Source organism: Gossypium raimondii, chromosome 10 (genome assembly GCF_025698545.1).
Source record: "Gossypium raimondii isolate GPD5lz chromosome 10, ASM2569854v1, whole genome shotgun sequence".
In the NCBI taxonomy this organism is placed as follows: domain Eukaryota; kingdom Viridiplantae; phylum Streptophyta; class Magnoliopsida; order Malvales; family Malvaceae; genus Gossypium; species Gossypium raimondii.
In genome coordinates, this window is record NC_068574.1 from 11041884 (window position 1) to 11063560 (window position 21677).

The following is a 21677-nucleotide window of genomic DNA, read 5'->3' on the forward strand; positions in this document are numbered from 1 at the left end:
CAATAACATTTAAATTTGTTTGGTAAAATTTAATTATCATTCATGTGCTATGCATACAATTGTAGATTTGATCCATATTCTCTGATTGTATCATTATAAGTCTCCATGCTTTTTCAATTTTTGAAATTTCAGCCTTAACGTCAATGACCATCGTTAACCATTAACTGGGGTTTTCGTGAGTAATATGTGAAAATATCAAGTTGACATGACATTACACATATAATAATATGTTTGACATATCAGATTTTAGAAATAGCAATTTAACTTAATTAATTTAATAATTGCCGTTTGGTGAAAACTGAAAATTTAAAAATGATAGGATTAAAAATGATCTTTAAATCCAAAACTTTTGCAAATTACTTGGACTTATAGCAGAGTTTAACCAAAAAGAAACATGGAAAAAAGTATAAGAATCAGAAGAAAAATATTGAACACCCAACAAAATTCAAAAAGAAGCCCGGCCCCCTTTTAACCCATCACTGGCCGCCCAATTCCTCCACTCTCCGCTGCGTCTTCGTTTGTTCTCTCCGACCACAAAGGTGCGCTCTAATCTCAACTTTTCCATTTTCCAACAGTCATTCTTTATCAGTTCCCAGAAGAAATTCTCTTTGATTTCTTAATCGAATTTTCGCCCGTTAATTTTGCTTGCTACTCAATCTTCTCTCCTTCGCTAATGGATGGTTGATTCTAAAAATTTATCACAGTTTTTCAATCTGCTTTGGAATAATCGGTGTTTTTGTTTTAATATTCTTTTTTTCAATTTTAGATCAGCTGGATTCTAAAAATTTATCACAGTTTTTCAATCTGCTTTGGAATAATCGGTGTTTTTGTTTTAATATTCTTTTTTTCAATTTTAGATCAGCTGGAAATGGAAGAACAAGTAGATTCAGATCGTCAGTTAATGATGGAAGGTGGTTTTACGGCCCCACACAGTATGGATATTGATCCATCGAGGGATCGGTTTCCATGCTGCATTGTTTGGGCGCCTCTACCCGTTCTTTCATGGCTGGTTCCTTTCATTGGACATGTCGGAATTTGCAGAGAAGATGGAATTATTCTAGATTTTGCAGGGCCTAATTTTGTATGTGTTGACCATTTCACCTTCGGACCAGTGGCTCGCTATCTCCAAATTAACAAAGATAAGGTGTATAACTCCATCTTCCAACTCCTTTTGCCTCTCTTATCTTTATTTTTTTTCTTGAATTTCATTTATTTATTCCCAAACAAAAAGGTTGCAGTACGGGAAAATTACATGACAACTTTAACTGGATTAAGAATTTGAAAGTTAGATTTATATTGGTGCCTTTTGTGCTTTACGCCTGTACCTTAGATAGGGATCTGATAGGGAAGAGTAGTCATAGGCTACCCAATGTAAATTCCTATGCTTTTCAATGAATGTGAATGCACTATGGCAGGTTTTCTGAAGTAGGAGTTACTGCTTCCATTGAGCTTATGCCCTTACCTTTGATGGGGATTTGATAGGGAAGAGTTGTCATAGGTTACCCAATGTGAATTCATAAGCTTTTCAAGAATTTGTGAAAGCACAATGGCAGATTCTCGAGAGTAGGATTTTCCGGGTCCATTGTGCTTTTACACATTTTCATTAGGTGGGGATTTGATAGGGAAGAACCGTAATAGACTATAAATTCCTAATATGGTTTTCAATGATTTGTAAATGCACTGTGACAGATTTTCTGAAGTAGGATTTATTGGTTCCGTTGTGCTTTAGGCTCTTACCTTAGATGGGAATTTGATAGGGAAGAGTTGTAATTGGCTACCCAAAGTGAATTTCTAAGCTTCACAATAATTTGTGAAGGGACAACGGCTGATTCTTAGAATGGTTTTACTCTGGTTCTATTGTGCTGCATGCATTTACCTTAGATGAGGATTTGGTAGAGAATCATTGTAATAGACTATAAATTCCATTGCTTTTCAATAATTCATGAATTCCTTATTGGCAAATTTGATGGAAAAATTGGGGGCATTGGTACCTAAGATGGTGCAAATGACAGGAAATAGGTTGCACCAATGTAGAATATAACTAGGGTTTCTTTTAATATTTCATGGCTGTACTTCGGTTTGGTTGATGGGAGAGCAAAAATTTGAGTATGGATAGTTATGATGAGTGCCAATAATAGGAATTATATATGTGCTAGCATTTCTACTCAAGTATTTGTTTCTTGATTGTTCTTCCTCGGTTAAGGATGTAATCTTTAGAGAATTTTTTTCTTAGGAATGCGGCATTTCTCCCCATTCATCTGCACTTAAAGGAGATGAAGAATACCAGGATGATGAACCTAGAAGAGAGTCGTTAACATGGGACGAAGCACTTCGAAAAAGCACGATGGAGTTCCAACACCGGTCATACAACCTATTCACATGCAATTGTCATTCATTTGTAGCAAACAACCTGAACAAGTTAGGGTTCCGTTATGGAGGGTGGAATGTAGTGAACGTTGCACTTCTCCTCTTACTCAAAGGCCAGTGGGTGAGCAAATTAGCATTTTTTCGGTCTTTCATGCCATTTGTTGTCGTAACCGGTCTTGGGCTTACGTTTGGTGGCACCACATACCTGTTTTCCTTGGCTCTCTTTGCGGCCCTTCTTGTTTGTTGGTTCCTTCTTGGTACTCACTGTTTTAAGAATTTGATCAATTTGTAGCTTTTATATTTTTCAACTCTCCAACTCCATTAATGTAAAGATGTGCTTGTAAGATTCATTGCTTGTTCATGTTATCATATATTCGTATTTTCACATGGCTTAGTTATGTTAAAAGTTATCATATATTTATATAATTTTTTTGGGAAAAGTATTCTAACCCTTGAGGTTTGATAAAATTCACCTACTCCCTTAGAATGTATTTCGATGAAGTATTTTAAAATTTTAAATAATTAATTAATTTAAGAAAATTAGGTTATTGGAATTTTTAAATTAAAAATGATTATTTTAAAATAATTAATATATTAAATATTCGGCATGGATTTTTGAAGTAAGTTTATGAGAAATTTTGAAAAAGTTATTACTTTTTAATTATAATATATACTTTTAAAGTCTTTTTTATTAAAACTATTTATAACTTTTACAAATATAATGATGTCAATATTGAATTTTTTATTTTTAACATAATTATTCTTTTATAATTATTTTTAATTTGTAAAATTCTAATAACTTAATTTTTTTATAAATCGATTATATATCCAAACAAATCAATTACAAATCCTAGCATTTTGAATTGATAAACTCTAAAATGCTAGCATTTTGAAAATCTCAAAAAATTATATTTCTTCATCCAAACACACTCTTAAGGTTTGATGAAAAATACACAATCCGTTTGTGTTAAATGAATTCTAATAAAAGGACAATTTTATCTTTTATTAATTAATATTTATTTATTTTGAGTTAATTACACAGATATCTTCAAACTATGACCCTAATTTTAAATTGACTCTCAAAATTCAAAACATTCTAATTACATCCCCAAACTATTGAGCGATAAAGCTTTTACGAACCTTAAAACCAATATTTTTACGAATCCATTTTTACGATATTTTTTTCTTTAAACTTTTCATTTTAAAAATTGGTACCACTTTAAAATAAATATTATAGTTTGGGGATGCATAGTGCAATTAACTTATTTATTTTTGTTATCTTTAATCTTTATGTTTTATAATTCTCAATTAAAAAGTGAAAATAGAATTAATTCTAAAATATTTGAATTATTATTAAATTAATGTAGATTGCAATATTCTAATATATGCTAAATATGATATACTTTATGTGAGTTTTATTTCTTGAAGTTACAAGTATAGTAACAATTGCAATTACAAAGAATACATTTGAATAATTATAATTACAATTAATCATTATAAAGTATACTTTGATAAAAATAATTTTATATATGGCTTACATATAGTGATACATAAACTAAAATAAATACGGATTAAGAACTCTCGCATGATTTTCACAAAATTGAGACTCGAACATAATATCTTAAAATTTTCAAGGTCTTAAACTTGCTATTAAGCTAAGTCATCACTAGCTATAAGAGTTTTTTGAAATTGTTATTAATGATAATTATATTTTGTTTTGCCTTTTCTTTTATTTTTGTTTTTAAATTTTTATGTAATTAAAGGTGACAACTATAATAAAAATGATGAGAACCAAAATGTTTATAACTCTTAAATCAAATTGAATGTTTCTTAAGCCTTAGAGTTATAATTTAACTTCTCTTACTAAAATTAAAAGCACAACACCCAATCATTCTCTTTTTTTTTTTTCCTTTGAGACTATGCAAAAAAGTGTTCATAATATTGATTTAAAAAATCTAAAATTACAATTCATCCTAACACTACATGATACAATTATTTTCGTACTTGATCAAACAATGTGGAGGTTGTGGTGGTGTTGATCAATTCGCTCTGTTTAGGACAAGGTGGAGAGCCAATGGTGGTGGTTGGCTCGTGATGGAAAGTTAAGTTTTCTATAGAAAAGTTGGGAACATGAAGTAGAAAAGAGAAGAAGAAGATTGGAGAGGAAACCCCTAGATCAAGGAGCTGAGAAGTATATAAAGGGGGCCTTAGTGGGACTCGTGCTATGATGGCCGGCATGTGTAGAGTGGTTATAGGGAGAAGTTATAAAGTGACTTTATTCAAAATAAAAGTATGGGTGAAGCCTTTGTGCTATGTGCTAGTTTTCTATTCATTTCTTTTTTTGGTTCTAGATCAATGAAAATGGTTTCATAATTTTTAGTAAGAGTTTCTATTGGTTCAAATCTTCCAGCATTTTGAGATTTCGTAAAATATTCTTCGAGGATTTAAGTGTTTGCTTTTTAAACTTTGTACCATTTGTTTTAAAATTATTGATATTTAACTAAGTGACTTAAGAGGCTAACAGTGATTCTACTCGACTAAGTGACTTTAGAGGTTAGCTGTGTTTTTGCTATTAACTTAGCGAGTAGTATCCCCAAGGGGCAACAGTGTTTCTGCTATCAATTTAATGAGTAGTATCCCCAATGGGTAGTATTGTTACTGTTATCAATTTTGTAAAAATTTTTAGCTAAGTTCCTTAAGATGCTATCAGTGTTTTTGCTATTAAACTTAGCAAGCCTGAAAAGACAATATCAATCCTGAAAAGACAAAAAAACTTTTGTTGGAATGTGCCTAAAAAGGTTAGAATGAACTCACTCATTTACCGATGAGCTATACACAATAAAACATTTATTCTTGTGCTACTCAGAAAAATATCAATAAAATTTTATAATAATATATATTTTACATGGCATGACATTTACCCCTACACAACACAAAAATATCAATAAACTTTTTATAATTATATATTTTACCTCTTGTTGGAGTTTGCCTAAAAAAATTAGAATGTGCTTGCTTCTTTGCCGACGAAATATGCATGTCGTGACATTTATTCACATGCTACTAGAAAAGATATCAATAAATTTTTATAGTAATATATTTTTTTACCTCTCGACGAATTGTTGAAATAGTATTTGAATTCATATTAACGAGTTACTACACCAAATAAGTAACTGTAAGCTGTTGACAAGCTGTTTGTTAGAAAAATAATTAGGGGTTTATCGGGGGAGAGGGGCTAATTGGGGCTCAACCCCCTAAAACGAAAAATTTTTATTTAAGCCCTTTAAATTTTTAAAATTTTAAATTGGTAAAAATAAAATTACACTTTACCCCATTAAAAATGACAAAATTTTAATTTAATCTTTTAAAATTTATAAAAATATAGACTATTTAAATTACAAATTAATTTTGACCTTATCATAAATATTGAGCCAAAACACACGTAGATTAGCGTGGGGTTCTATTATTAGCGATGGTTATATTCTCGTGGGGTTCGAGCCCCTTTTATTCTTTTGTTTTGTTTTACACTTTATTTATTACTATTATTATTTAATATATTTACAACCCAAAATGCTCCTTAATATACACATTCTCCTCGAGGAGTTTACACCCCAAGCCGAGACGTGAAACTCTAGTTCGCACATATATGCATGTTAAAGCTCTCGCCCCATAAATGTCGCCGCCTTCAAAACGAGGATATAAAATATGTGCCTCAAGGCCGCTGAAATTGGGGGATTTGGAAAAATAAACTTGAAAAATGAATTCGGGTAAAATTTAAGGTCCGTTTTTTATATATGTCATGTCTTTGATAAGATTTTTAGCTTGAATCCAGCTCGAATATTATGTTATAAGATAATATTATATTAATTATATATGTTAGATAACAATTATATATTTATATTTGTACTAAATCACAAATCTAATGACAATTAAACCCATTGTCTAAGACTTAAAAAATTTACCCAACTAAATAACTCAACCCAAAATATAAAATTTTAAAATCTATATTTAATACAATAAAATATTTATTATATTTATTAATTTTTAATATAATAAATCATTTATTATATTTATGGTAGTATTTTTAATATAAATACTTTTTAATGTTAGAAAACTTTTATTTTAGCTTTTTAGTGTATTATATTTCTTAAATAAATTAATTTTAAATAAAAAATAATCTAAAAAAATTTAAATATGAACAAACCGAATCAAACCCAATTTTACTTTTCTTAAATTGAACCGCACTTAAACAAAAAATTAAACCCTTTTTTCGAATCAAACTCAACCCAAACTTAAATACCTTACAACGGCCCACAAGGACCTCTACTTACGGTTGATAAATCATTCAAACTGTTTTCGTGGGGTGTTGTACAAGAAAAGGCCCATTTCCAACATTATTTACGGAAATGAGACACTAAAAAATTATTTACTAGAATGGTCCAAAAATACAAAACGCTCCAATATGGACATGTTTTCAGGGGAAAATGCAGAAAAACATGCTGACGTAAGAGCGCTTTACCATGTGTCAGCAAAAGTGCGCTGACGTGGGCGCGCTTTATCCTGTGTTTTTCTCCCAACGGTCATTTAAAAAATTGATCGTTGGGCCTAACGATCAGGAAAAATAAATTATAAAACTTCCACCCATTTTTCACACAAAATTTCTTCCAAACTTCTCTCTAAATTCCGCAAAAAAGCTCTCAAAGCTCTCTAAATTTTTAATTTTTGTCTAAATTAGTATTTTTTTATAATTTCTAAGAAATCTGATCGTGTTAGAAATGACCCGATAATTAATTCGTCTCGATGATGAACATATCTTTGTCAACCAAACGGAAATGGTAAGGGTTAATTTTAATTTTAATTTTTTAATATTATTTAATATTTTTATTTCATTTTTGTAATTTAATTAATATTTTTTATATTTTTTTATAACAATCGGTGGATCGAGTGTTACAATGTTTTATTCGTAATATGACTAATCCTTCATCACCGTTGATAGAAAATTACTTGAGGGAAACGGGTTTTTGGCGCTTGGCCAATATAGGCCGGTGGTGCAAGTTGGACCCGAAACTCATCAGCGTGTTCGTGGAGAGGTGGTGTAACACCCCTAACCCATATCCATCACCAGATTAGGGTTACGAGGTATTACCGGTCATATCAAAGTTCATACAGTTGATTATTTCATTTCACAACTAAAAATTCAATCACATCAATGCTCGTAACTTAATCAAATATCGAGTCTTAAAATTTTAACAACATAACATTTCATAATTAAAACATATTCTAGCATGTGTCAAAACATATTATATACAGAACTTATAACAAAACAACTATTCCATTAGTTGATTATCTAACCTATTATTATAATGCTTTTCCACATGTACAAATTAAACATCAAACGAATCATAATTCATTACTAAATTAAACATCAAACGAATCATAATTCATTTATGCGGCATTAGTGATATAAAAACATGTCCAAACATGCTTATAATATAGTCAGAAAGCAATCCCAATCATTTTAATTCATATGACAAAAGCCGAATCAAATCATGTTTATTACACATATTATGCATTGTACCAAATTATCACACAAGACCAACTTGCTTCTTATCAATTCGACTAGCAAAATTAACCTGAAACACTTTCCTCAATTGTCATTTAACAACCAAACCTATATATCCAATTCACATTATAAAATCATACATATAACCAATTAATTATTCGCATATTCCTTCATCCAAGATAATTTCAATACATAACATAAACCATATCACATACTCATTAATATGAATCTACTACTTTAGCCGAATATACTTATACTCATTATTCACTATTTCTAAACCATTTCACTAATGCAAGCATACCATTTCAATTTGACTCAAAGTAACCATAGTATAGCATAGTTCACACATAACAAATACAAACAATTTCAATATTAACATATAACTAAACAATTAACTACATGATCAAATCACTATTGCCGAACCACAATTTAGATTAAACCCATCATTTATATTTACAATTTAAGCTAATACATGACTGAAAATCACTATCATTAGCATTATTGACAATCCACAACCAAAACACCTTCATCAATCATATATCAAGCTTACCAAATTGAATTAATCATAAGCTATATATATATATATCATTACTTCATACCGAAATCAAATACCAAACACATCACACACATATACCATAACCGAAAATGCATAAATATAAGCATCATCTCTAGCCATTTTTGTATGGATTTATAGACAAATTCAAAATACAGTTACTTTAATACTAGCCTATACATGCTATATGTTCAAAGTTTCCAGCTTTTAAAATACCAAAATAGAGATCGATAATGTGAAAGACTTCCTTGAAGATCCCCAAGCTCTGAGCTAGCTATCAAAATCTATAAAACAACGAATAAACACACAAAGTAAGCTTGGAAAGCTTAGTAAGCCATAAACAAATAAATCATTATAAGATTATTAACAATCCAATTCAAATAGGCTGAATACAAACAATTTCAAACATATATACATTCACTTTTATCATATAATTCAACTTACTACATAAGCATCATTCATTGCCATGTATTTCACATATAGACATTTGAAACATACCCACTTTTCATTTCTGAATTACATAAACACATCACACGTACCTGAATCGGATACATTTTTTTTTACATAATCATTCATTTCTCAATATTGGCCGTTGAACCGTTCGGAATCGATAAGGATACTCGGATAACTCAGAAAGCTCGTACAATGTCAATGTCTCAGACGTGGTCTTACATGTAATCAAATATTGATGCCATTGTCCCAGATAGGGTCTTACACGAAATTGTATACGATGTCGATGTCCTAGACATGGTCTTACATGTAAATCTCAAATCGACCCCAACATCCCAGACATGGTCTTACGCAATAACTCATATCGGAAACCTATGTCATGACATATGTATCCTAACTATTCCTATGGTTCGTACGAGGCTTTCAGACGTCGTAATTCAATAGATTCAAGCTCGTAACTAGTTCTCCAATGCTCACATATAATGCATATACATTCGAATTTAACAACATTTATTTACTTATGAACTTACCTCGTACAGAAACGAACAGATGGAATCGACTACTAGACCACTTTCGACTTCCCTCAATCTAATTCTGTTTTCTTTTGTTCTTGATCTATATTTGGCTATTTAATAACACATTACATTCAATTCAAACAACAAATACATAATTAGGGCATTTTGCACTTTAGCCCTTAAAATTCACATTTTTGACATTTTAGTCCCTATTTCATAAATCACAAAATACACAAATTTTCATATTTCCCATGCTTGGCCGAATATCCATATAGTTCATATAAGTCCATATCTTTCATTTATTTCGTATTTTGACCCTTAAATTTACAAAATTCATAATTTAATCCTAAATAGGCATTTTTACTAAAAATCACTTAATTAAACTTGACAATCTAACCACATATATTTATTTTTCATCATCAAACACAAAAATCATCAAGCTATCAACAATGGAAAATCTCAAATTTATCATCCATTGAAAAAATTAAAGCATAGGCTAGCTAAAACACGAAGCAACGGTCTCAAAAACGTAAAAATTATCAAAAATCGAGCAAAAACGAACCTTGAATCAAGCTTGGACCAAGGCTGAATGTAGCTAGCTTATTTTCTTTCTTTTTCCTTTGAAGTTTCGGCAAAGATGATGAACATAATGCATGGTTTTATGTTTTAATTTTATTTAATTACATTTTAACACATAATTTACTATTTTAACCTTTATAAAATAATATGAAAACATTATAACTCATGTCCATAACCGTCCATGCTAATTTTCTATGGTCAAATATCAACATAAGGACCCCACATTATAAAAGCCATAGCAATATAGCACTTTAAAAAATGGCTAGCCACTTTTGCATTATATGCGGTTAAGTCCTTTTATAAAACCGAGCACACAAACGATAAAATTTTCACACGAAATTTTCATACATGTAAATTAACATGTTGTAGACACCAAAAATAATATTAAGATACTTTAATGACTCATATTTTTGGTCCCAAAACTACTGTTCTAATTTAGCTAAAATCAGGCTGTTACAGGTGGAGACCTAAGACGCACACATTCCATCCTCCATGTGGGGAATGTACCATCACTTTGGAGGACATGCAGTTATAATTGGGGTTACCGGTGGATGGGTTCGTATTCATCGGGTTCGCTCAATTTGCTGATTGGGGAGTCATATGCTACGATATTTTGGATGTGATTCTGGATATTATTTACGGAGGACAGATTGATATGGACTGGTTATAAGACACATTCCCGAAGTTGGGGGATGATTCAATTGAAGTAGAAAGAGTACGATACGTTCGGGCATACATTCTTCAGATCTTCGGAGGTTATCTGATGTCGGATAAGTCATAAAACCTTGTACATCTAAGGTGGCTACTGAAACTCATCGATTTTAGAGCAACTGGCGAACTCAGTTGGGGGTCTGTCGTGTTATCAACATTGTACTGGGAGATGTGTCGGGCGACGTAACCAAATAAAATCAAAATCGGAGGTTGCCTCTCTCTACTACAATCAGGGGCTCGGTTTTGCTTTTCATTTTTACGTCATCGAGTGAACCACTTGTATATATTCTCACTTTTAATAAGGTAAAATTTATTTTAAAATTTACAATTATTACATAAATTTAAAATATAATTTTATGCTAAAATTTTATTTAAATAGGTGGAACCATTCAGCGAGTTACGGTGGAATACCTACTACTCTTGAAGATATATGGCTTCTATTAAACTAACAGTCGAAAGCGCATGTAAATACTTATTTCATTTTGAACTATATATACATAACATAGTCGATTTCGTATTTAGTATTTAGTTTTATGCATATAACTAATATTTTTATCACGTTTATATAGTTTCAATGGGCACCATACAAGGATCTGACAATTCATGCAGTAATTCCGGATAAATTCCTACAGAATCTGAACATCTTGCACGCTAAGGTCCTATTGGTCAACTACGCTACCGTTGAAATGCACCAGACGGATAGAGTGTTGTGGCAATTTAGATTCTGACAATCGATTCTTGTGGCACCTGAGGTGATTGATGATGAGCACAAAATTGATTTACGATGACCGAATACGCATTGGCCGATCTTCCACTCGGAATATATCAAAATATGGGAAAATCAGTATGATAATATAACTACTCGCGAACCGGTTATCGTTTCAGAGTTAGCATGCGAGCCGAATTACATGCCATGGTTTAGGATCCATAGTAAGCCATATTTGCTCTTAGAATAGCAGAGACATTGACAATTTTGTGTCAAAAGAGAACAACGGGGCCCTTTAAATCCAAGGACAACGGCTGACGGGACGGGCCCATTAATAGCACCCACGCAATCACTGGCCTTAACAGAGCAAGCAACAATGTCCACAGCACAGCCCATTCAGATTATGCCAAGTGCATATCCTAACCCTTATATGTTTCCTTTTTCCACTCTTATGCAAGGTTGGAATGCATAACCCCGTGCATCTCATTTCCCGATAACTCCAACTCAATTGATGATATATAGGCCATTGTCGTAGGAAAAAGCGCATGAGGCACCGTCGGGGAGCTCATCTCATTTCTAATCCCCATCGTCTTATGAAATTCAAACACCTCCCTCGTGGGTGATGCAAACACCTCCGCAATCTTTGTTCTATCAAGGTGGGTCATCCTCCTAACACCCACAACCAGAAGCTGATCCTGAACAACCATAACCCCTGCCAGAAGCTGAACCAAGAAAGAATCCAGCACGTAACCGTCCTGATTTCGACCGGCATATGCATTAATTTTTTTGAATATATTTGTACAAACTGTTTTTATATTGTTTCATTTAATAAACAGAAGTTGTTTTGAATATTTTTGTACAAATTATTTTTATATTGTTTCATTCAATAAAATAGAAATTCTTTTGAATAAGACAATACAAATTATTTTTTCATTGTTTTATTTAATAAAATTATGAGTTATTTCGATTTGGACATATTCACATTGTATGACTCGGGTTCCTACACCACCCGCGCAACTTCTGTTGGTTCGTTCTTTCCTGAATATCCATATTATCACGTATTTTAGTCGAGCACAATTGACTTTTTAGTTTGTGACGTAATTCTCTATCCGATAATAACTTAAACAGAGCAAGCGATACAGACCGCCACTTACATTTATTTGACTGGTGGGAATATGTGTCTCCACAAGTTATACATGTATTATAATTTGTACATTTCGTCGAGATAGCTCATGAGATCCAAACGGAGATTCTGACAAGCTGCAATTACATGAACGCATGGATAACGAAGTGCGTCAAACCTCTCATAGTCACAAGTCCTATTTCTCAGGTGTACACGATACTGTCTGCTGGGAATACCTTGGTTCGGTCTGTTGTACTCAGTCACATGAAACCATAGGTTGTCGCGATCGTGACACACTGTGTACATGGAGTTGGTCCGCGTCTTAGCCTTATTAATTTCTTACACTACCTTTTAGCACCATATATGGCCTCCCTGCATTTGGCTTTTATAACTCGCTACTTACTTTGGAAATGATGCCGCCAAATGGAAGTATGTCTCCCACACAATCGATATTATCAGTAAATAACTGTTTCTTTTAGAACAGGATTGATGCATTCAACCAAGTTTAAGGTCATCTGACTATATTGGAGGCCACCGTTGTATAATTGTGTCCACTGAACGAAAGGTATGTTATAGAGGTAGTTTACACCTTGATCGTTAATTGACCATAAAATCACCAACATCTCATGAAAATGGTCATTATTGATCTCGTACCCTATCAATATAAGTGGATAATGATAATTACATACTATTATTCCATTCAGAACAAATTGAATATTACAAACCAAATAATATTGATGGCGATTAAATACCCATGTTGGTCACTTGTCGTCGTTTAATGATAGACCAATATTGCCCGTAGTAGTTGAACGTAACGTGCCTTAGATAATACTGATGGTGTGTACGATCCCAGAGGCTTCTCTATCGCTCAATTGTGACTAGTATTTCAGTGCCTCAATCTGATATAACGTAGATATCAGGTAGAGGGCAGACATGCCTCCTCAACCTAGAAAGAAAGAAATTAAAGTCGTCACCTGACTCCTTCGGTGTTATTGCAAACTCAATTGGAAGGATCCTTCCATCACCATTTTGTGCCATAACTAGCAATAGCTGATGGGTATATCTACCATACATAAAGGTACCGTCAATTTGTACCAATGGCTTGCAGTACTGAAATGCGGCCCGACATTGCTTAAAGCTCCAAAACAGACGCTTGAACACTAGGCATCTACGGAGCAAGCGGTTGTTGTAGTACGCAGGAACCGTTTTAAGGTATGTTACACAACTTGAGACGTACCTCTCCAACATCTGACACCACTGGCACACCTCATTGTATGAAACGTCCCACCCACTGTGTATTTTCTCTAATGTCTTCTGCTTAGCTATCCAAACATTGCGGTAAGAAGGCATGTACTTGAATTGACTACAAATATTGGTAATTAAGACCGATACAACAGTCTTGGGATCTGCTTTCACCATCGGTAGTATTAAGCTCGTATCATATTTGAATCCAACTTGGAATGATCTTGTGAAATACCTGTCAACCTATGAGTACGTTAAATAATGCAACATTAGATAATAACAGTAATATTTAAAAAACCTAAACACCTAGTGATATTGTACTGGCTATACACGTATGGGGAATTTTGAACATCTTTATCTCCCACAACCCTGTCATCTTATTAACTGAAGCCATGATTTTCCATGAACATGAACCGTATCGCACAGTACACTTGACCTCGAACTTCTCAGATTTGGATTTAACCACGTGGTAGTTAACTCTGTTCATGATGTTATATTGCTTCAATACACCGAGAAAACCATCCTTACTAGAAAAATCCTTACCAACTTCTAATTCACCCGAATCCAACGACGAACTTGTGTGGCCATGCCTCTTGTGTGGTAGATATGGAAACTCTAATGCATCATCTACCGATAGATCGGTATTATACATGCGGGCTAAAGGCGAGTACGTCGTGAATCGCAGATCTTATTATTATTCTTCATCTGAACCTTCTCATTGTCTTCAAGTTCGATTGGAACAGGCTCCAGTTTAGAAAATAATGTAACTTCTGCACTATCGTGACCAGGTTTTCAAAGTGGATCCATATCAGACTCATCATCCGACCCACCAACATCTGCAACTAGGAGGTCCCCTCACCGGTGGACATCGTAGGGAGTACATCATCCTTTTTCGTGTATGTTTCATAGTGTCCCCAATCAAATGTGGATTGCCAACCACTAGAAGTTGATGCCATTCCCCAATAAGTATTTTCAGCATTGAACATCGACCCACTGAGGTGCATGTCCCATCCACTAACAGAGTATCGTGCAAGGGTCGTGTATTTTGTACTGCCACAAAAAATAGATGATTTTGTGTTCTACCTCCCACTAACGGAGTGTTGAGCAGGGGTCGTGTATTCCTCTCGAACAATTGTAGATATTGAAGTCGCAAGTGCTTTATTTGGCAATGAAAATTCCATTTATAACTCAAGATAGGGTAATCTACTAGTGTGGTGAGTCTGCACCATTGCCTACAAGCACGAGCACATTCGATATCAAATGAGTCATATGTCACGGGATCAACTGAAGCACAAAATCGATACTTAATAGACGAAACTCTCATTAGCGTCATTCCGAAGATTTTGCGCCTAATTCTTTTACGAAGTTTTATCAGTTCTATGTTCTGGTTAAAAATCAGTTGCGCTGTATTCTCCGATAGAAAAACAACACCGTTCTCGGTGTCACGGACCTCATCGTCGTAGTAAATAACAATACTAATATGTTCACTCATTTTCAACCAAATTATCTATCGAAAGAAATTCAAAACGAAAAACATTATGCAAAAATATAATGATTCGTTAAATATTAATACGATAAATCAACTTATACCCTATCAACTTCTTCAGTTCCTATTCTTCTGAACTCCTTCAATTTCTCTTGTTGTAACTTATGCAACAAGACAATGAAATTTGGTTCATTAATAGCCTAATGGATAGTGGGATGCACTATCACTAGCATTACTGAAAAGAATGTCCAGCTGAGATTTTTTTTAGTACTTTTGCTGACAGTGCATCTTGCTTGAAGCATTTTTCAACTCTAACTATTAGATTTCCCGTGAATCCTAGGATATTTTTTCAGAACCATTCCTAGGATATTTTTTCAGAACCATCTTCTTAAAATTATTTTTTCAGAATCAACTGTACAAAAAAAAGTCCAGTTAAAGCTTTTTTTGTACAATTACTGACTATACAAAAAAATAAAATAAAATTCATCTTATCAAAATAATTTTTTCAGAACACATCACGTCAAATTTATTTTTCATATCCCATCTTGTCAAATTTATTTCTTCTAGAACAATACTTACCAATTAAAAAAATTAAACCCTAAAACAAACCCTAATTATTTTTTAAAAAACCTTAAACCTTAATTTATTCTTTTAAAAACCATAATCCTCACTAACCCAAACCCTAAGCCCTAATATACAAATAACCCAAAAATCCTAATTAAACATAGGGTAAAGCGTGCTCACATTAGTGCGCTTTTACTGACACAAGATAAAATGTGCCCACGTTAGCGAGTTTTTGTTGACACGTGGTAAAACGCTCCCACATCAATGCACTTTTTTATATTTTTTCCTAAAAATACGTTCACATCAAAGCATTTTATAAATTTTGAGTCATTCCAATAAATAATTTTTTAATGACTCATTTTCATAAATAATGTTGGATTTCCATTTATTGTAGAATGCCCGTTTTCGTGCTCACAAAACTACTGCCGGCAGTGCTGACGTTTGAATTTGGCGTGCTGTTGTTAACATTAAATAGGGAATCCCAGGACGTGATTTATTGTAAAAATGGCAAAACCGTAATTAAAGAAAAACACTAGGCCCCATTGCCAAAATCATTTTAATTTCCTTGTTTAAAATAAAGTTGTTAAAACAGAGAAGCGTTTTTTGCGTGACAATTTATTTGTTTAGTATTATTACCTGTGAAATTCTGTTCTCATTTTTCTTTCAAGAACTAAGCGAAAATGGCAGCAGAGGAAGGCCAAGTCTACGGTTGCCACAATCTTGAATCATGGAACGAGCAGCTTCAAAAAGGCAACGACTCCAAAAAATTGGTACTTTTTAAAATTTTTTTTCCAAAGCCTTTTATATGATCTTTTAATTTTATTTTATTTAGCGTTGATTTTCGGTTTTTTTTTTCAGACTGCTCTGTTTTCTGTTTTCATTTGTTTCGTATGTTTATATTATGATTTGGTTGTTCTATTTGCAGGGTGATTTGAATAATGGGTTCTAGATTTAGAATTTTAATATTAAAAAATATTTACCATCAGAAAAAGTTTATGGCTTTAAGCTTTCCATTAAAAAAACGATTTCCGTCCTTGGTGAAGGTATCTCTCAGCGAATACTATGATACATGAGTTACTGACATGCCAGTCTTATGTATCCCATTTGATATCTTCGTAGCTGAGAATCAACAAATTCAACTTCGCATTGTTATTAGTCTATATTATGAGAAGGATTGTACGAAGTTGTGATTTCACGACATCTTTATCCCTTTTCAATGTTTTTAGTATTTTTAGTTGGATTTGAATTTTTCTGAAAGAAAAAATTATAAATCAGAAAGAAAAATCTGATTTATCATTCTCTTATTGGAAATGGTAGAATCATTTCATACAATACATTCTCCTATTTTACATGTTAAAACTTGGATTGAATGGAGATCGGGTGATTAATGTATACTGATTAGATCTGTCCATGGGCCGGGCGGCCCAGCCTGGCCCGACGGCCCGCCCGAAATATGTGAGGATTCAGGTAAAAATATAAGCCCGAAATATGGGCTTGGGCAAAAAAACGAGACCCATTTAAAAAACGGGCCGGGCCTCAGGCACCACTTTTTTGGCCCGAGCCCGAATATAATAAATATATATTTTTTATTTTTATTTTTTTATTTTAAAATACTTTTAAAATATTTTTATTTTTAAAATAATTTTTTAATGTTTATTAAAAATGGGCCGGGCTGGGCTTATGATATTTTCTCGGGCCGGGCTTGGGTAAAATTTCAGGCCCATATTTTGGGCCGGGCCTGGGCCTAGGAGGCGGGCTGAAAATTTTTTCCGGGCCCGGCCCGAACTCGACACGGCCCGGCCCATGGACAGGTCTAATACTGATACAGAGGATACTTAAGAAACAAATAAGTTGTTAGTATATGGACAGGCTTAATATTTATCCTCTTTGGTTGCATCTTTCCCTGTTATAAAGAATATTTACCAACAACTCAATGGAGCAAAGTGGTAAATAAGCTCTCTATATATGTTAAGTGTATTTAGGTTTATAACTTATTTACAATTATTTTACAACAGTTGCTAGTAGTGACATAAACTGATGGGAATAAATGTGAGAGTAATGAATTTTATGGTTTGGTAGCTGTTCTTTTTTTTTTTTTTTGTAAATAAAAAATATTTGTGTTCGATATTTCTGTTAGAGCATTTGGTTATGAGTGTGGGTTTTCCTATACTTGCCTCTGAAATCAGATGCCATAGCCTGTTCACACCGTATACTTTTTCTCCGCTAACCATTTTAAGCTTGTATATGTTTACGTTTTGCTTCATTGGACATGGTATATGAATTTTGAGCTAGTATGGTAAATGAAGGTGGTGGTTGATTTCACTGCTTCATGGTGTGGACCCTGCCGTTTCATTGCACCTTTCCTGGCTGAACTAGCCAAGAGGTTCCCTTCTGTTATCTTTCTTAAGGTGGATGTGGATGAGTTGAAGGTAAACTTGAAATTGAACTAATCGATTCTATGCTTTATGATGTGATAGATACACAGATGAATTGATCGAATTCGGTTTTTCTTTTTTTGTTTTACAGGAGGTTGCTACCGATTGGGCAGTGGAGGCTATGCCGACTTTCATGTTCATCAAGGAAGGGAAGATTGTGGACAAAGTGACGGGAGCAAAGAAAGAAGAGCTTCAGCAGACTGTGATAAAGCATATGGCTGCCACCAGTACTACTTCTTCAGCTTGATTTTATGATAATTATTAGTTCAACTGTCTTTATCTTTAATGTTTGGAGGAACTTGACCTCATGATTATGTCCTGCTACATCTCTTATGTTATTAGACCTTAAGTTTCTTTATCTATGGATCTTTCATTTTATTTAAAGCATGCATATATTATCAGCGTTCTTCGTTCTTTACAGTATCTAGTATACGTTTTTAAACTATCTTATAGCATTTTAGCTTTCAAATCTTGAAAATTTAAGAGTTATATTTTCTTTCTATCTTCTGATAGTCTTAAAATATCACTTTGCTTTGACAACTTTTCATATAATAGATGACCATGTTAAAAAAACAATATCATTACAAATAAATATCAATGATCTTTATGGCATTTGTTATGCGCATATTTGATATCAAATTCTCTTGCAAAAATAACTATTAATAGCCTAGTAATTAATGTCAAATCTCTATCAAGCAATTATAGCATTATGAAACAAGAGTGAAACTGGTTAGAAGACCAACCACGTGCACAGCAGTAAAATGCAGCCGGTTTTCAACTTCAAATGCCGCAGGCAACTGTTGCTTTCTCCACGTTGTTGTAAAATGTGGTTAATTTGGTTATAGCTAGTGCCTCTCCATAAAGTGATGTTCTTGTGGACTTCGTTATATGAACTTCTACATAATCACCGACAACAGGGTTCTGTTTGCTGTCCCCTTGATTATCTCGATCTAGCAAAGGGAGATTAACAAATGAAACTCTATGGCCTCTATCGCTTTTGCCCACAAGCTCTGTTTCTGGAGCTTTCCTGTTTGGTCCTTCGACCAGCACAAGTTGGATGGTTCCCACCTGAGAGTCGTAATGCTGGCAAGTAGTCTCATGGAAAGCCTTAATAAGTTCACTAAGCCTCCTTTGCTTGACTTCTTCAGGAACGTCGTCCGAGTAGTTTCTATGGGCATGAGTTTTCTCTCTCATGCTGTATGCAAATATGTATGCCATATCATAACCAACTGCCTTTATTAGGCTTAGTGTGTCAGCGTGTTCCTCCTCTGTCTCCCCACAGAAACCTGCCAAAACAAATCCAGATAATTTTGAAAATGCAGACCAAAAACAGGTGAACTGGCAGCATAAATTTGAAATTGACACAATTTAACACTAATTGACACAATAATAAGCTTCTCCAAAAGATCCAACATCACAAATCCCAGATGACATTTAGATCAGTTTATTGAAACCCTTTATGTAAAAGAACAGGAAATTGATTTCAATTTAAGCTTTAAGTAATATTACAGGCAATGTAGATGGTAGAACATTAATCTAAAACTTAACAGGGTGGTTAACTTTAAATTAACTGAACTTAATAGGGTGGTTAACTTTATATTAACTGAAATAGCAAGACCAGAATAACGTAATAAACCTTACCGCATATAAAATCACTGCTTATTCCAACGTCTGGAATGATTCTGCGTATCTTCTGAACGAGCTCTAGATAAGCCCCTCTACTATACCCTCGCCGCATTCTTTCAAGTACTGTGGTACTTCCTGTTTGTGCAGGCAAATGTATACACTTACAGATATTATGGCGGTCTCGCATCACATAAAGCAACTCATCTGGAAAATCTTTAGGGTGTGGGGATGTATATCTGAACCTCATCTCCGGGAACTCAGTAGAAAGTCGATCTAAAAGATCAGCAAAACGTAAGCCCATCTTTTTCACTTTGCACATGCTTTTAAACCCTTCGCTCAACGCCCAATTATTTCCAGGTTCAATTTCATTTTCACTTCCAGATGCATCATTATAACTATTCACATTCTGTCCAAGGAGTGTTACCTCCTTCACACCTTCTTTCCAAAGCTCACCTACCTCCTTCACAATAGACTCCACGGGACGAGACCTCTCTCTACCTCTAGTAAACGGAACAATACAAAATGAGCACATATTGTTACACCCTCTCATCACCGACACAAAAGCCATAACTGCATTTTTTGAAATCCTAACAGGACTAATATCCGCGTATGTCTCTTCAAGCGAAAGAAGAGTGTTAATCCCTTTCTGACCGTAATCAACCTCTTCCAACAACCTCGGCAAATCTCTATAAGCATCGGGTCCACATACCACATCAACCATCTTATCAGCATCCAGAATCTTATCCTTTAACCTTTCAGCCATACATCCTAAAACCACCACTTTTGGTGGCTGCAACGACTGCGCCCTTCCTGAATCTACATTACTCTTCCAACACCTCTTCAAAAACCAAAAATAGTTAAGCCTTTGCCACACTTTTTGCTCAGCGTTGTCCCTTATCGCACAAGTATTAATAAATATAATCTCAGCACTCTCAGGAACTTCCACTGTTTCACTGTATCCAGCATTCTTCATAATTGAAAGCACAATTTCCATATCATTTATATTCATTTGACATCCATATGTCTCATGATAAATTCTACCTTTCGAGGCAACTTCCGAAACTGATTCGTCACTAGGAAAAATACTAAAAATTCAAAACAAAAAAATAAAATTAAGGATTTGAATTTAAAAATTATTGTTTTTTTGTGCATTTTTACATATAATTTTCATGCATAAAACACAAATTTAATATTTACGAGAAAAAGAAACAGAAAAATAAGCGAAAATAAATTGGACTGACTTACCGGGGCGGTGGTTGAGAGGCCGTGAGGGAAGACTGAGCAATGAAATGATGGAGAGCGGGGAGATCAGCGTTGAGGAGGTGGTGAGATTGAGAGAAGCTTCTGGAAACATCGAGAACGAAGGATTTTCTGAGTGGCTTGTGAGAGAAATGGCGATGAGAATTGGAATGGGAAGCGAAAGGCTTGGAGGGGAAGAATCTTAGAGAGTTGAAACGGCATCGTCGATGGATTCTGAAGCAGCAGCCAGGCTGGCTGAAAATGGAGGCCATTGGAACCACTTCTTTTGTGTGACTGCTCTGTGTTTGATTCTCCAACGCAAACTGGATATGGCGGCAGGGGAAAGGGAAAAGGCTCAAAACGCTGCGTTTTGGTCTAAGCGAAGTGCAACGGGGATATTACGGTCATTTTGATTTTGGTGAATATATATGGTATAATTCCGTTGAATTTCATCCCTTTACTTTAAGAACATTTGAGAAGTTAGCCTTTCTACTTTAAATTTTCAAAATTTAGTCCTTATA

The 21677-nt window shown here is 33.9% G+C and overlaps 3 protein-coding genes across 4 annotated transcripts; 2 read left to right on the forward strand and 1 right to left on the reverse strand.

The window, feature by feature from the left end:
* Positions 1-388: 388 nt before the first annotated feature.
* LOC105777918 (protein RTE1-HOMOLOG) lies at positions 389-2752 on the forward strand. 2 transcript variants are annotated; one of them, XM_012601436.2, is made up of 3 exons: positions 389-539; positions 858-1144; positions 2234-2752. In XM_012601436.2, exons 2-3 carry the CDS (start codon positions 869-871, stop codon positions 2657-2659), a joined length of 702 nt encoding a protein of 233 aa, XP_012456890.1. In that variant the 5' UTR covers positions 389-539; positions 858-868; the 3' UTR covers positions 2660-2752. The 2 variants fall into 2 exon arrangements, with proteins under 2 accessions (XP_012456890.1, XP_012456891.1); XM_012601437.2 differs by having other exon boundaries at positions 432-539; positions 863-1144.
* Positions 2753-16446: 13694 nt separating this feature from the next.
* Positions 16447-18675, forward strand: LOC105777026 (thioredoxin H-type). The gene is made up of 3 exons (XM_012600070.2): positions 16447-16626; positions 18163-18285; positions 18383-18675. The coding sequence occupies exons 1-3, from the start codon at positions 16537-16539 to the stop codon at positions 18536-18538; spliced, it is 369 nt and encodes a 122-aa protein (XP_012455524.1). The 5' UTR covers positions 16447-16536; the 3' UTR covers positions 18539-18675.
* Positions 18676-18832: 157 nt separating this feature from the next.
* Positions 18833-21514, reverse strand: LOC105777025 (CDK5RAP1-like protein). The gene is made up of 3 exons (XM_012600069.2): positions 21163-21514; positions 19933-21002; positions 18833-19577 (listed from the first exon to the last, which is right to left on the reverse strand). The coding sequence occupies exons 1-3, from the start codon at positions 21426-21428 to the stop codon at positions 19072-19074; spliced, it is 1842 nt and encodes a 613-aa protein (XP_012455523.1). The 5' UTR covers positions 21429-21514; the 3' UTR covers positions 18833-19071.
* Positions 21515-21677: the final 163 nt, after the last annotated feature.

What these genes read in the sequence shown, in the direction of transcription:
- LOC105777918 (XM_012601436.2), top strand. Translation starts at nt 869, where the DNA reads ATGGAAGAACAAGTAGATTCAGATCGTCAGTTAATGATGGAAGGTGGT. An exon ending in TCCAAATTAACAAAGATAAG is followed by an intron (nt 1,145 to 2,233) that starts GTGTATAACTCC and finishes TTTTTTTCTTAG; the next exon opens with GAATGCGGCATTTCTCCCCA.
- LOC105777026 (XM_012600070.2), top strand. Translation starts at nt 16,537, where the DNA reads ATGGCAGCAGAGGAAGGCCAAGTCTACGGTTGCCACAATCTTGAATCA. An exon ending in GCAACGACTCCAAAAAATTG is followed by an intron (nt 16,627 to 18,162) that starts GTACTTTTTAAA and finishes TGGTAAATGAAG; the next exon opens with GTGGTGGTTGATTTCACTGC. An exon ending in TGGATGTGGATGAGTTGAAG is followed by an intron (nt 18,286 to 18,382) that starts GTAAACTTGAAA and finishes TTTGTTTTACAG; the next exon opens with GAGGTTGCTACCGATTGGGC.
- LOC105777025 (XM_012600069.2), bottom strand. Translation starts at nt 21,428, where the DNA reads ATGGCCTCCATTTTCAGCCAGCCTGGCTGCTGCTTCAGAATCCATCGA. An exon ending in GCCTCTCAACCACCGCCCCG is followed by an intron (nt 21,003 to 21,162) that starts GTAAGTCAGTCC and finishes TTGAATTTTTAG; the next exon opens with TATTTTTCCTAGTGACGAAT. An exon ending in AAGCAGTGATTTTATATGCG is followed by an intron (nt 19,578 to 19,932) that starts GTAAGGTTTATT and finishes TTGTTTTGGCAG; the next exon opens with GTTTCTGTGGGGAGACAGAG.